Source organism: Tigriopus californicus, chromosome 4, assembly GCF_007210705.1.
Source record: "Tigriopus californicus strain San Diego chromosome 4, Tcal_SD_v2.1, whole genome shotgun sequence".
In the NCBI taxonomy this organism is placed as follows: Eukaryota; Metazoa; Arthropoda; class Copepoda; order Harpacticoida; family Harpacticidae; genus Tigriopus; species Tigriopus californicus.
The window spans coordinates 11,712,867-11,726,629 of NC_081443.1; the positions used below are offsets into that span (position 1 = coordinate 11,712,867).

At 38.8% G+C, this 13,763-nt stretch overlaps 1 protein-coding gene and 1 long non-coding RNA gene across 3 annotated transcripts in view; one reads left to right on the forward strand and one right to left on the reverse strand.

The window, feature by feature from the left end:
- The first annotated feature begins 9,492 nt into the window (after positions 1–9,492).
- Positions 9,493–13,763, forward strand: part of LOC131879754 (glycine receptor subunit beta-like) — a 27,313-nt gene continuing 23,042 nt past the window's right edge. Inside the window, exon 1 of one of the 2 annotated variants that reach the window (XM_059226164.1) lies at positions 9,493–10,775. In XM_059226164.1, the coding sequence (XP_059082147.1) occupies positions 9,730–10,775 (1,046 nt within the window). In that variant the 5' untranslated portion in view covers positions 9,493–9,729. The remainder of the gene's footprint in view (positions 10,776–13,763) is intronic. The other variant, XM_059226162.1, reaches the window with a different exon arrangement.
- LOC131879757 (uncharacterized) overlaps positions 11,742–13,763 on the reverse strand; it is a 7,606-nt gene continuing 5,584 nt past the window's right edge. Inside the window, exon 2 of the long non-coding RNA XR_009373191.1 lies at positions 11,742–12,067. This is a non-coding gene — a long non-coding RNA (uncharacterized LOC131879757). The remainder of the gene's footprint in view (positions 12,068–13,763) is intronic.

Genomic DNA, 13,763 nt, shown 5'->3' on the forward strand with positions numbered 1-13,763 from the left:
AGTTTTTGTAAGTTCAAATATACAATTAGAACTAAAATTGTAATCCTGATNATGAGTGTTCGCAAATTTGAAATCGAGTGAGGCGCGGTCAACAAAGAGTGGATCTTTAGCTGAACAATTGGGGATATGTTGAATTCAAGTGTAGAAGTTTTGTTGCTTTGAAAGAAAACATCATATATTTTAGCTTGAAACGTCCATTTCAAAAAGGAATGACTAGATACACTTTGCCTTGCAAAAGGGAGATTATATCCAAATATTTTAGCAACTTTTTTGTCAATGAATCAATTTGTAGTTATCAATGTGTATCTATTGTTGAAAGTCATGTCAGTTTTTGTAAGTTCAAATATACAATTAGAACTAAAATTGTAATCCTGATCAAAATCGTTTTTTGACCATTCATATGAGTTATTATAATCACAAGTTACCAAAGCAGCAGTTTCGAAATTTAAGTAGAAAAATTACTATAATTCTGTAATTCCACTCCTTCTCAAAATGGCGAAATTGTAACAAACAAACAGACCCCAAAAAATGTCCTTTCTTCATTTTTTCAACCCCAAAAGCCACGTTTTGTTGGCTTTTCTCGTAACAACGAAAGGAAACTTGATACTTTTTATGGGGCAGTCTTCACAGAAGTTAACTTCGAATTCACTGTAACAATGTGTATTTTGTTATACTAGACCAAGGAAAAGAAGTTAAAAACCTAAAAACCTAGGTTCTTACCTTTTTTGACCACGCTTTGGACAAATTGCCTAAACAACCGTTTCTAGGAAAAATCCCTGTTTTGGCATTTTTCATGCTCAATTGTTAAATAAAACTTGAAAAAGCAGAAAACAAACTTGAAACATAGTTATAGATATGCGCAACCCTTTTGATGAGACTCAAAAATGGTCACTTCAATCCAAATCCATGAGTGACTTAATTGACAAATAATCTCACGACACTTTATTTCTTGTAAACATTTGCTTTCGTTTGCCTTGATTTTTTTTTTCAACAAATGTGAAAATATGATATCATCTTTCTAAAACGATTTTAAAAGCCTAAAAACTGCTTTTTTAGTTTTTCGACATATTTTACTGTTTTCTTTCACCCTTTTATGACTGATTTGGCACCCTTTCTTTTCCCCTATGTCAATTTTTTTGCTTACTTTTTCTACCCTTTTTCCGAGATCTAGTTATAATGTATTCTGCATAAGCAAGATCAGGGGTGAAATCTGTGCTTGATATTAGCACATTATAGGGTGTTCATGGCTTGGAATTTCGTTCCGTTTTCGATGCCTCGGAGTTTATATCTCCTCCAGAAAATAGTGTTTATTACTCGAAATTACCTGAGTATGTTACACCAAATTAATCAACTTCCCACATTTTCATGACTTGCGGCAGAGCAGCTTAATAAGTTTGACGGTTTCTAACACTTTTTTTCCATGACTTTTTGTATACTCTTAACAATCGGCAACAATAATCCAGATGTAAAATGGATCTTTTTAGGTACTACTTTAAAAACAACTGCTTTTGTATATTTGAAAGTTTCTACATGGTTCTAACTTGTAGCACTACCTATCTACATCTCACACATGTTTACAAAAAATTCCCTCTTTATTTGGTAAACATATGCCCATGATGAGGTAAAAGTCCAGAAAGTATAAGCTGTTTAGGTTTTAGGCAAATCAGTTGCAAAGATCTTTTACCAAAAAAAGATTCCGTCGTAAATTACTCATTTCATGCCAAAAGAACGAGAACTGCAATTGGTTTCATTCATTGAGGAATAACGAAAGTCTTTCAAAGTACTGAAGAAAAGCAATTGTTTCATTATCAAAGTGTAAAACAATGAAGCTTCCAATGCAAAAACTCTATGAAATGTGTTAGGTTAAAACATTTATGATTAAGATTATAATCGTGTATTATGCACTGCGTCACTTTGACCAACTTATGATTTGGAGTTGAACGCTTTTGGCGCATAATTGTGGTTCAAACTAATTGCATTTTCATCGGGATAAATTTGAATTTTTGAATTGCTTAAATATGACTTGGCTTTTAAAAATTCATCGAAAATATAACCATGATAGGGTGGGCTTGTTTCTCTCCTCAAAGGACGTTCGTCCGATCGGAGGAGTCTGTCCTTTATCAAAATCGTTCAATCATCTTGTCGAGAGAAACCAGCCAAAATACATTGAGAGGTTTGTAGTTTCGATATATTTTCTTCCGTGGAGAGAATACGCATGTCACTTGATTTTCTCTAACACGTGATTTTCGCTTCATTTAAAAACAGAACCGAACTGTAAATATTCAAATCTTTGTCCGCAATGTTGCATATCATTTAGCGGGTATAACTCAACCCAAAAATATGTTCCCACTACCTATCTCTCCAGGAGTTCTGGTCTGTTAAAATGGTGGTAACCCAAAATAAAACTCCAAAGGTGGATTGATTGGTTCGGAGAATTCGACCATGAATCATGAAAAAAAGAGGAAACATGTGATTTTGGCATGCCAAACGGGAATCAATCTCTCTCTTGCGAGACAGTTTCTTTTCAAGTTCAGAGTCTTAGCGAGGAAATAGGTTTTTATTATTGTACTAAGAAGTCCCAATATTTTCATTTTATTTCGACAATCAGTCAAATTGATTGTAGAAGGGCAAGTAAGTTTTAGTCACACTCAAATCAAAGTTAAAAATTAATAAAGCACCACCAATTCTCTAAGTAAATACATTTTGTGGCTTCCGCTATTGTCTCTCGACCTTCAAGACGTTTTTTTCGAAAGTTATTACTTAGATTATATTTACTCGAAAGTCGTCAACGAACCCTACGAGTTACGAGTTAGGACACATTAGAGTCGATGGGAGTCACACCAAAACTAATCAAAAAGTTCAAGGCACTGAAGGACAATAACAACACACGGAAACACTGACCAATCACGACACGACTCGATTCCAGCTTATTTTGGCGTATGTTAGAGCACCAGCATCCACAGAGAAGGGAGGATTGTTCACTTGTCGGTCCCATGGAAGTACGAGAGCCATGCGGACAAGATTGGCGACTAGTACATTGCTCTGCTATGAGCGAGGGAATAAAGGTTTTGTTTCCGAAGGCGAGATTCGAACCCACTCCCTCTGGGGAACCATGTCGTGCCTCTATCGGGACATTAGGCTACTAAGCTACCATAGTCCCTCATGAAAAAGTAATATTCTAGTATTCCCACGATATTGTAATCGTTGTTCGAACACATTGGGTTTTAGTCTTGCTTATTTGTTTAAAAGCTTTAAGCAGGGAGTTTCTTTTTTTGTCGGTGTGAATCATTACACTTTTAGAGTGCCACTTTATACTATTGGTGAGCCCCGATATATTTTTGGTACGCACTTTATACCGTCGGTGTGCCATTTTACTGTTTGGAGTGCTCTTTAACAGTTCGGTGTGCCCTGTTTATTTCTCATTTTGGTGTGCCATCGATTTCTTTCCTTAATGATCAGTGTGCGTCACTTTATTCTTTTTGGGTGGAGGTTTCCGTTTCATCTCATTTTCCAAAACTTGCCGAAGTTAGCATGTAGAAAACGAATTCTTTTGTTTGGGAAGGTATCTGGGCCTTCAAACTACTTACATTTTGACTTCAATAGTCAAGGCTAATTAAAACAATGAAATCCAACTCTCTTCTTTCTTGGGCTCCTTCAGTGTTCAATTTGCTGCCTGCAAATATTCGTATGGCGTACATAGGTGTTGATCCAGTGGCAGTATTAAAGTCAGACTTGGACAAGTTTTTGACTAAACTTCGTGATCAACCCTAAATTCAAGGGTTAGTCAGATCATCCAATAGCCAACTCTTATTCGTTGGTCTATAATGAGATTCCAATGCCAGTAGCGGAAAGGAAGTCAACAAAAAAAGTGAAGAAAAAAATATCTGGCATGTGCTCCAATCTTAAATTAACCACGGACTTCTAGAGATATGGACTGCAAACGGAAGCAAAAATATCTTATCTTCTAAACTGCTCATCTTATTCCAAATAGGCACTTTATACGACCACAAGATCTTGTTGTATAGATGAACACAGCCAAGTTTGAGCCCAAACTTATGCTTAGGGAACTCAGGAGACATGTTCAAAGTTATGTATGAACACTACATTTTGGCCTGCTCTTGGTGAGCTACATAAGCTTTTGATAACATAACTTTGAAACGATCGACTTTGCATGTAGGTAAATGATATGAAATTGACCTACCGTTAATTGAAGAGATCTACGTTTCTTATTTTATTACTTTAATTCGAAAAGTGGCTCAGAGTGGAAATGACCAAGAGCAGGCCGATTTGCCGGTAAGCTTGTTCGCAGTCCATATTTCCAGAAGTCCGTGAATTGACCAAGGCTTGACACTTTCTTCCAAGCTCATCATCTTAAAAACCGATCAAATATGTATTGCAAAGATACCATTTTTTCTAACTGCAAGTCAAAAAAGTCTAGCTCAAAACTGCTTGGGTTTTGGGGGTCTTCAATTTTTCCAATGATTTTTATTGTGACAAGAGAAACGGTACTGCTGGGGCGAGTCCGGCAAAAGTTGGACTCACACGAGTCCTTTGATTTTGCTCGAGTCTAGCAGAGGACTCGAGTCTTTTATTACAATCAGTTCTAGCAAAAAGATTAGTCTTGCGAAGTTCTAGGATGCAATGCACTTTTTTTGACGAGTCCAGACTCGACTCCTCTAAAAGACTGGAGTCCGGCCAATGTCTCCAAAATCGAGTAAAAGACTCGAGTGCACTTGGACTCGAGTCCCTACTCGCCCCAGCACTAAGAAACAGTATATGGCTTATTTTTCTGGTCCGTGAGAAACTAGATCTTTCATCTTCAAAATTGCCCAAAATGGATACTTTGGCGAAGTAGTTTTGACGATAAGGATACTATGTATTCCACTTCGAAATTAATAAGCATTTGATGACGAAATACTTGAAAACGTTCCATTACAAAACGAATCAAAAAATATATTCAAGAAAAATTATTTCAAGAAGTATTTAAGTAGTCATAAAAGATAATTAAACATCGAATTGAAAATCCTGTATTTGGCAAGACGAGACAGAAACTGAGCTCTCAAGGAGATTTTTGTGTTTGGACTAAATAAATATCTTCAGCAATGAAACGCCAACTATAATGAATGGCACAAATGTTTAGAGTGCCAAAATTCTTTCGAAACACCTTTTGTTGATATGAATATTTGACGGTAAAAATTCATGACCATATCTTTTGAAAACAAAAATCAACAGTTCTGAGGAAATCATTGACAAAGACACCTAAATATTAAAACAAGCTCAAAAAATGGCAAAACGTTTCAAATAAATGTTCATTCCCTTAATTACATGCTTTCAAACCCTCTATTCATAACCATGAAAGATATGGAAGATGGTATTGAATATGGAAGAGGAGATACTTTTGGGGGACAGAGGTAGAAAATAGCATTTCCTACAATGAGCATCAAACTGTTGCACACACACCCTTTATTACGCATGAAAAGTGAAGGAAATTCAAGGAAAAATGTAGTCCGGCACCCTTTTTTATGGCATTTTGTAGGGGAGAACTTAGACAAACATCACTACCAATTATCATTGTGATACAATTGAATTCTCAATAATTGAGTTAAGTAAAAATGTAGCTTTTGGGGACAGTTTTGTCGCTGCACTAACATCTTGACACAAAATTAGAATACTGTTCGCGTCAACAAACAGCAAAATTGAAAGAGATCACAAATTAAATGTATATACAGTATAAATTGGCTGGGTATGTTGTCTAAGGGTCCTTCAAGTAGCAGCTCACTGATGAGTCACCACTTCATAGAATCAAACAAAATATGTTGTTTTTACGTCGAGTAGAAATTGCAGAAGTTTGACGGTTTTGATGCACTAAAGAGCTGAGCCCAGGCATTGGGTAGAAAACTGTTTAGTGCAGCCCCCTCCAATTTCGGCTCGACAACATTTTTTGTCGGAGTCTACTCATCACCATTTTTTGGGGAGGTCACAGGGCTACTTTTCAATACAATGAAGGTAATAGCAAACCAAAATACAACTCTTAGTATTGGACAAAAACTTGCCTTTGGTTTTGAAAAATCAGTAGGAAGCTAAAAGTGACAAAAATAAGTTCAAAAACAGCTTTTTAAAGTATTTTTTGTGTATGTTTATGAGTGTAACTGTATCAGTTTATAAAAAATACAATGTCAAATGAACGGTTTCATTCAAGGATAAATGACTTGAAACTGTAATTTAATCCCTTAACCTAAATCCCTAATCCCCCAAAAATGGTCATCTTCTTTTCCCACTTCAACGTCCTCAATTTTTTTTTGCTCCATAGAATGACGTCAGCTGCTTGTTTTCCCTTCATTTCTCAAGGACGTGTTATTCATTTTTGCATCGTAAAGAGCGGGAAATTCAAGTCAGGATAGGTATCCTTCGATTCACATTAAAGCGCCTCCATTATGGAGACGACAAGCCCTGATCGTTTTGATTGCCTTTGGCATTATATTCCTGCCAAAGAGTAATATGGAAATGACGGTTGATTTTTTGGTGTGACGCCGTGTCATGAAATCATTATTGAGCCGTTCCAAGCTATTCATGATCGAGCACCTCACTAAGATTTGCTCGAATGTCACGTTTGTGAGCAAAGTCATGAATAGTCGTCATTTGTGGTACTTTTGGCGTGTTGAGATTTCCAATCGAGCAGCCAGTGGTAATGGCACAGCCTGAAAACCCAATTAAGAGAATATGCTTGACGGGAAAGCAAAATAGCGTGCACTATTCCATGATGGCATGACTTCTTTGCTAAGCCTTCACACCAACCAGATACGTACAGTTGCGTGCCTTTGAGAACCAGGAAATAACAGAATGTTGGCTGGCATTTTTTCAAGACCTTTGACGCATCTTGTATTTAAAAAATCGCTTCATTAATAGGTTCCTTAGGATCCAACGATAGGATATGTGTCATCAAGGGTCCGAGTCCTCCCCTGGGACCAACCGTCTCCTGGAACCATAATTGTAAGCATAGGCTTTCCGGAGAACTTCACCCAACAAGATTGAAGGTGGAACAAAAAAAAAGGAAAACTTTTTTTCCTCCTCTTGATTGACAATACGCATTATGGACCAACTCTCTCTGAAGACCGAAGACTGAAGAGACGAAGAAAACTTCGATCTGCAATCAGCTTGTAATGGTAATAACAGGGAGATTCGTGGAAGGCTTTGCCTCTTGTCTTACTTGGAATCGAACATTTGGTCATTCGTCTAACCACCCAAAGTTCCACTAAAAATAAAAGAACAATAATGTCCTCAATATAGCATTGTATTGATCTTGAAATGTTTACCGTGTCCACGGCTGAGTTGGCAAAAGTTCTAGACTGGACTTTTTTTGAGCATAAACTGTTGATCAGAAGGTTTTTGACAATGTTCTTATTTCAAAAATCTACTGGCTCAAAGGATATCTGTTTGAACTAAACAAGATCCAATACCATAAGCCTGGATTGAAATGATCCAAAAACAAATGAGGTTTGACCCAAAATGATCCAAAAGTATGGAACTAATCAACAAACGCGATCTATCAAGTCCAAAAGGCCCCTGAGCCCCAAAATGGCAACAAGTACTTTTTTGTCCTTCACTTTCCCCTACTCCAGTTTGTCCCTCTCATCTCCTTAAGCCTTGGAACCTGAAAAATTGAAGCGACGAGGACGAGCCAGGGGGATAAGAGGCCAGGGATAACTAAAGGTCTCTTGAAACCCTTCCCGAGATAACACCTAGGAAGGCCCTGTCTTGGAAAAAGTGGAACAACCTCCCCCCCCGTTTTTTTGGATCCATTCTAACGTCATTTACTTCGTTCTCGCTACAATGAAGGCAGTTTACACGTTCAAAATGGAACTTGAACCTCGTTTCCAGCCCAAGTTTCGTAAAATGGAGTTGGAAACTACATTTCAATAGCTGTGAACACCGAAAACTAACTTCCGAGTTCAAGATCAGAGCTCAGCTCACATTCAGGCGTGGATGGGAATAGGTTTGATATGGGAGAAGTATTGGAGGGCGCCAAAGCGGTCCGAATGGAAACTATGGAACGTAAATCAGCACTTGCAGTAGAAGAGAGAAAGACAGGGAACATTTGTGGAACATATTCCACCTGCTTGCTATTGGAACCCAAAACATCATGTCTGATAATGACAATTTCTGCCAAATGTAGTTAGTTATCTGTGGGTGGGTGAGACTGCATTGAATGACTTTTTTTATGAGTAGACGTCTGTCGAAAACGTTTACAAGAGAGTGCATCCACACAAAGCAGCTTCTAGTATAGCCTAAAATGCGGGGAATTACAGATTAATCGTGGGTTGCCACGATAAGAGTGACCTTAAACATTGTTATGGAGATAGTCAAAAGAAGGTTTTTTGAAAGATTGACTATTTGGTTGAAAGGAATCTCCCTTTCAAATTAGTTTTCTTGAAAAAAGTTTAGCAAGTGTTTTTGAGCCACTTTGTAAATGTCAATTGAAGCGTTTTTATTAAACAGGATATTGAAAGTAGTAATAGGATCAACATTGTCCTTACCAAAGGAAGTTTTCTTTAGCTCAGCCAATTTCACGACCTCGTTCAGAAGAAGAAAAAAAATGGTTTTAAATGTATTGTTACATGCACATTACGTTTGCAAACCCCAGGTCTGGAAAATGTAAGGGCCGAAAAATGACAAAATCTCTGAAAATCGAGTTATTTTTACCTCCAAGGGCTTTTTGAGTGCTCTTGCCAATGCTTTCTCCAATAGTACAAGGGTTTACTTTCAGCTACACTGGTGCATCAATCCGATATATTCATGAAAGACTTCATCAAATCACTATAATCTTTATTAAAGAAGTTGACTACGATGTTTAGAGACTTTCTCATATTTTGTATGGGGGGGGGGTTCTAACCGCTAAAGGGAATTTAGTTCCCACAACTATTGGAATGAAACATTCTTTCTCGTTTATTCATAATTTTTAATCTTTGTTTCATAGTTGGTCTACCACTGAATTTGATTGGAACTATGAAATTGGAGTTTAAAGGGCGAAAAGAATGATAAGGAAGAAAAAGCTTTATGTTCAATTTTTCGGAAGTGCACAAGTTTGAAACTGAAGGCTTGGGTTCACAATTTTCAGCTCAATCCATGACTAATTGACGCCCAGTGCAACTACAGAATCATACTCTATAAGGGTAAAAAATACATGTGCCCATTTGCGCTTCTCTTGAAACCGGTTTTGTCCAACAAGGACGACTGAATCCCAAGAGACAACTGACATGTTATGATGTAACAAATTGTTTCAACTTTAACTTTCGGACTTTGGTGTCATATTTGTGGTCTTAAGAATTAACTACCCACCTGTTCTTGAGCCTACACGTTAACCTGGAATTTATAAGTTCACAATTTCCTTATAGCAAGTGGATATTTTGCAATTGTAATTCATTTATTGCCCTTGTTAGGAAACTATTTATGATCTAGAAATTCGGCTTTCCGTTGTGTCGTCCGTTACAATTCAAGCAGTTTCTTTTGGATCGCAAATAAATCTCTCCCTCTCAAAATGTGAAGGAGAAAATCATAATTGCGCCCATCTCGTGGGAATCCGACTCAAAACCGGAAAATGAGCGCTGACATCCCATCCAAAGTCTAAAGTTGAAACACTTTACAAGAAGACTTGTTTACAGCCATACCAATCAGATTAAGAAAACACTTGACGCATCAACACTTCAAGACTAATTTGGGTTTCCCACAAGGATGTCATACTCGCTCCATTTTTGCAACCACAAGATGACTTTGGGATCGGCTTTGGGAGTTATCAGTGTACTTATTTTTGGCATGGGATTGGTCGAAGGTGTCAAAGCCAAGAACTTCCAATGTGACGCCGTGAACCAGACAAGTCTTCCTTGCCTTCCTGTGGATTATTCCAAATTCGAGCTCCCCATGCCAACCGACATCAACAAGATCTCGATTAGCGCCTACATTGACGAAGTGATGCACGTCAAGGAAGACGACTACAGCATCACATTTTCGTGTTACTTGAACGTCAAATGGTCAGATCCACGGATCCATCTTGATCGTGATTTCGGCAAAGAACAAGCTGGGGTTGGTGGGAAAGGTTCCGAGCGTCAAACCATCTTGGTTCCGGTGACGTTGGAAATGGTTGACGAGCTCTGGCTCCCCAATGTTTTCATCTACAACATGAAGGAGTTCAAGGTCACCAATGTGCTCAATAAACAAGCCGGACTTTGGATCGGTACCGACAAGAGTATCTTGTATTCCCAGGCAGTTCACATCACCTTCATGTGTCCCATGAACTTTGCCAGGTTCCCATTGGACACCCAGGTCTGCAAGTTTCAATTGGGCAGTTACTCTTACTCGGACTTGAAAATGATGTTTGAGACAGAGATGGCTGGATATTCCCCGCCAAAACACACCAATTCCATCCCTTTGGACTTTGAGATCAACATAAGTAAACTGAGCTTGGCCGACCAAACCTACATCGCGGGTTCTTTGGGCAACTTTTCGTTGGCTGGATTTGAACTGGTGCTCGACCGACACATGGCTTCGTATCTTCTGGGTTACTATTTGCCCACTGGACTCTTTGTGATGGCCAGCTGGATTGGCTTCCTGATCCCGGTAGAGGCCATTCCCGGCAGAATGGCCTTGCTGATCACCTTGTTCTTGGTGCTAATGAACATCTTCAACACCATTACCACCATCACCCCGAAAACTGATGGCTTGACCGCCATCCAGGTGTGGATTTTGGCTTGCATCGTCTTCGTATTTGGCGCTTTGGTCGAGTAAGTAGTCTCATTTCTTTTAATCACCGAGTTACTACGGCAAATCTAATTTTTTATTTAATAGTAGTGGGGTTTACATTTCTTGTAGCTATTAGAAAAGCCCGTGAACTCTCTCAGAGAGCTATCAAGGTACTTCTATCTAGTGCTTGAGTCAAGTGTTTCATGTTTCTGTTCCCCACGGGAATTCAATGAGTCAGGACTATGATTTCAATTAGGATCCAAAAGATGCGTTCAAGGGATGATGGAACATTAGATAGGGAACATTTCACTTATAACGTAATAGCTAGTTACTTAGAACGCTTTCTCGTTTCGTTTGAGGTTCAATTAGGTGTTTCTATTAACTCAAAGGACAATGGATGCTCAATTCTTCCCGATCTCGAGCCCCAGATTTTTTTTAGTATTGAGCGATGAGGGGTTGAGTGCCAAAAAATAAATGAGACCTGGAATGATCACTAGAGGGCAGATTTGGAAGTGATGTTTGAAACAAAAGTAAAATCTGATGAATATTGTGAAAAGTAAGTGTTCGAAGAATCTTTTTTATCTTCGCTGCAATATCATCATGTCAGAGTTCCGTGCACATTTTTGCTGAAATTGTTCATTAAAAGTGCTTTTGAACAAAGATTCCTGCACTAAAATAGAATTCTTTTGCTCTTAAGTAAAAGAAATATTTGTGTGGGACATCAAAATTTGTTGATTTTCAAGACAAATCATTTGATTGTAGAGTGGCTCTTTTAGTATACTGCATTTCTTTGCCAATTTGAACGCAAACATTTTGGAGAACACTTTACTAACAATTGCATTCTCCGCGTTATTGATCAAAGATACAACATTTTATAACTCTCCTGTCTTAAGAACCACTTTCCTTCCAATTGGATCCTCAATTCCGGCAATATGTTACACTCAGACGTTGCCTTAAACTTATTTCACTTATCTCCCGGGTGGCAAATAATTGCTTCACATTCAAAATGGAAAAAGACAAAAAAACGGTTTTTACTCCAAAGTCATAACAGAAATATTTTGGTCGCAAATACTTTCAAATCTACGCTCTATTGATTACATTAAGGGTTTTTTCGTCCAAGGCTCACTTCAACAATAAGTCCCTTGACTTGGTTTGTGAGATCTTTATGGGATCCCATATGAATTGACTTCCACCCTTCGGTCCAAGAGGGTTTTGGCAAGCTCCTCTAACTTCCTGCCACCGGATTCTTGAGATTAACGAGTGGCCGTCTTTTTTTACTCATCTCTTTCTCATTTGTTCCTTGACTTTCACCAAGACTTCCGGAATAGCAGCACTAAAAAAAAGTATTAAGTTTTAAAATTTCGAACGTCCTTTCCCGACCTGCTTTTCGGGAAGGATACAGTTGATTCATCAAGACTTGTGCACACGATATTCAGTTCAACTATGTTTAGTGGCATCTAAGGTAATGCAGGGCATCAAAAAAGGGCGTTTTTCCCTCTGCTTATTGAGCAAAAGCCGCATTTTCATGTTGGGTCAGAATCATAAATGTCGAATTTGTCAATTTTAGAGCTCTTTGTCTTGATAGGTTACGTTAGCAGGTAAAAACTGAGCTTCCTAAAATTGAGGCATTGTTTGTCACAATCATGTAATCTTAGGGCATTTTTGGAAAGCTCCAACATGTTAATTTTCATTGCAATATCAAATCGAATTAGCAAATCTAAACGGCAAGGGGATTAAAGTTATTTTTGTTGATATCGTAACCAAGGCTCTGAATTGGCCTTCATTGACCTTGCTCAGTTTGTCTAAGGTTCTCATTCATGCCATTTGCTTCGTCCATTAAATCAATATAAACAGATCCTCTGAAACATTAAAGATTGCCCCTCAATTGAAAATTGAATTCTTATTATATTCAACTCGCTCATCATCCGGCCTTTAATACCGCAATGCCGTAGTTTCGAGGGAAGACTTGTTTTGTTGTTGTTGTTGCTGCAAGATGTTGTCTGGAAAGTGCGGCCAATTTAGGAGTCCCCAATGGTGCTGGCGATTTCGCATGGAAATATTTAGTGGGCACTGTTGGGTAGGTAGGCCATGGGTCCAAGGATGGGCGGATGAATAGATCTGTTGGCCTTCGTGCAACATGAACATCCATATGAACGTAGGACGTACATACCTACATATGTTTGGTAAGCCATTTAACGACCCTTTGGTCTTTGCTCGGCCAACTGAATTGCTCTTCCACGAGTATATATCCGCCTCGTTCCAGTAAGGAGGGTCGTTATCTCTCTGGCCGAGCAGTTTGCCCATTTTCCAATTCTCACTCGTGCTCCTACGCACTTGTGAGCAACAAGCGTAGAAGGGCTCTTCCTCTTCTGCCTGACTCCCAGTATCCCAAGATGGGAGGTTTCCTTCAGAACCAATAATTGGTCCAAACCTGAAGGCTAGCATGTCAGTCTTCACCTCGAGCAAAAGATGACTACAGGTGTGGATCACTCCTCCGGAAGCATCTTGGGCATTGTCAGACCAGAAAAGAAGCCCACATTCATCTTTCAAGGCGCCTTTTTGCGCTTCAAGTCAAACTGCAACAAATTCTGAAATTTCCATCTACCGCTTTGTTGGACCGACTCTGGCTGGGAACACTTGGAAAAATTTATCTTCCGTCCCATAGACCCTGGAGCAAGGGCCTACTCATTGATCCTCAATTTTGTATCTTGACTAATGGGAGTGAAGTCATTCAAAAACATCTAGTGGTCAAGCGAACTTCACTAAAGCTGTTCCACAAGTGGTTCTTGGGCTCCATTTTCACTCAGTGTGTGAGCAAGTGTGTTGCCCATGGCTGAAGGAGATCCTTTGACTCGCCGTCAGCCTTTTCTGGTCTTTTTCTTCTTTTTTTCTTTATTCCCTCTTCCTCTTTCCCTTTTCTCCTGGTTGAGCCGGCCTTCTCCTTTTCATTGTTTCTTTTTTCGCTCTCTCTCTCTCTCTCTCTCTCTCTCTCTCTCTCTCTCTCTCTCTATTACTCCTTCTCTAAGTGT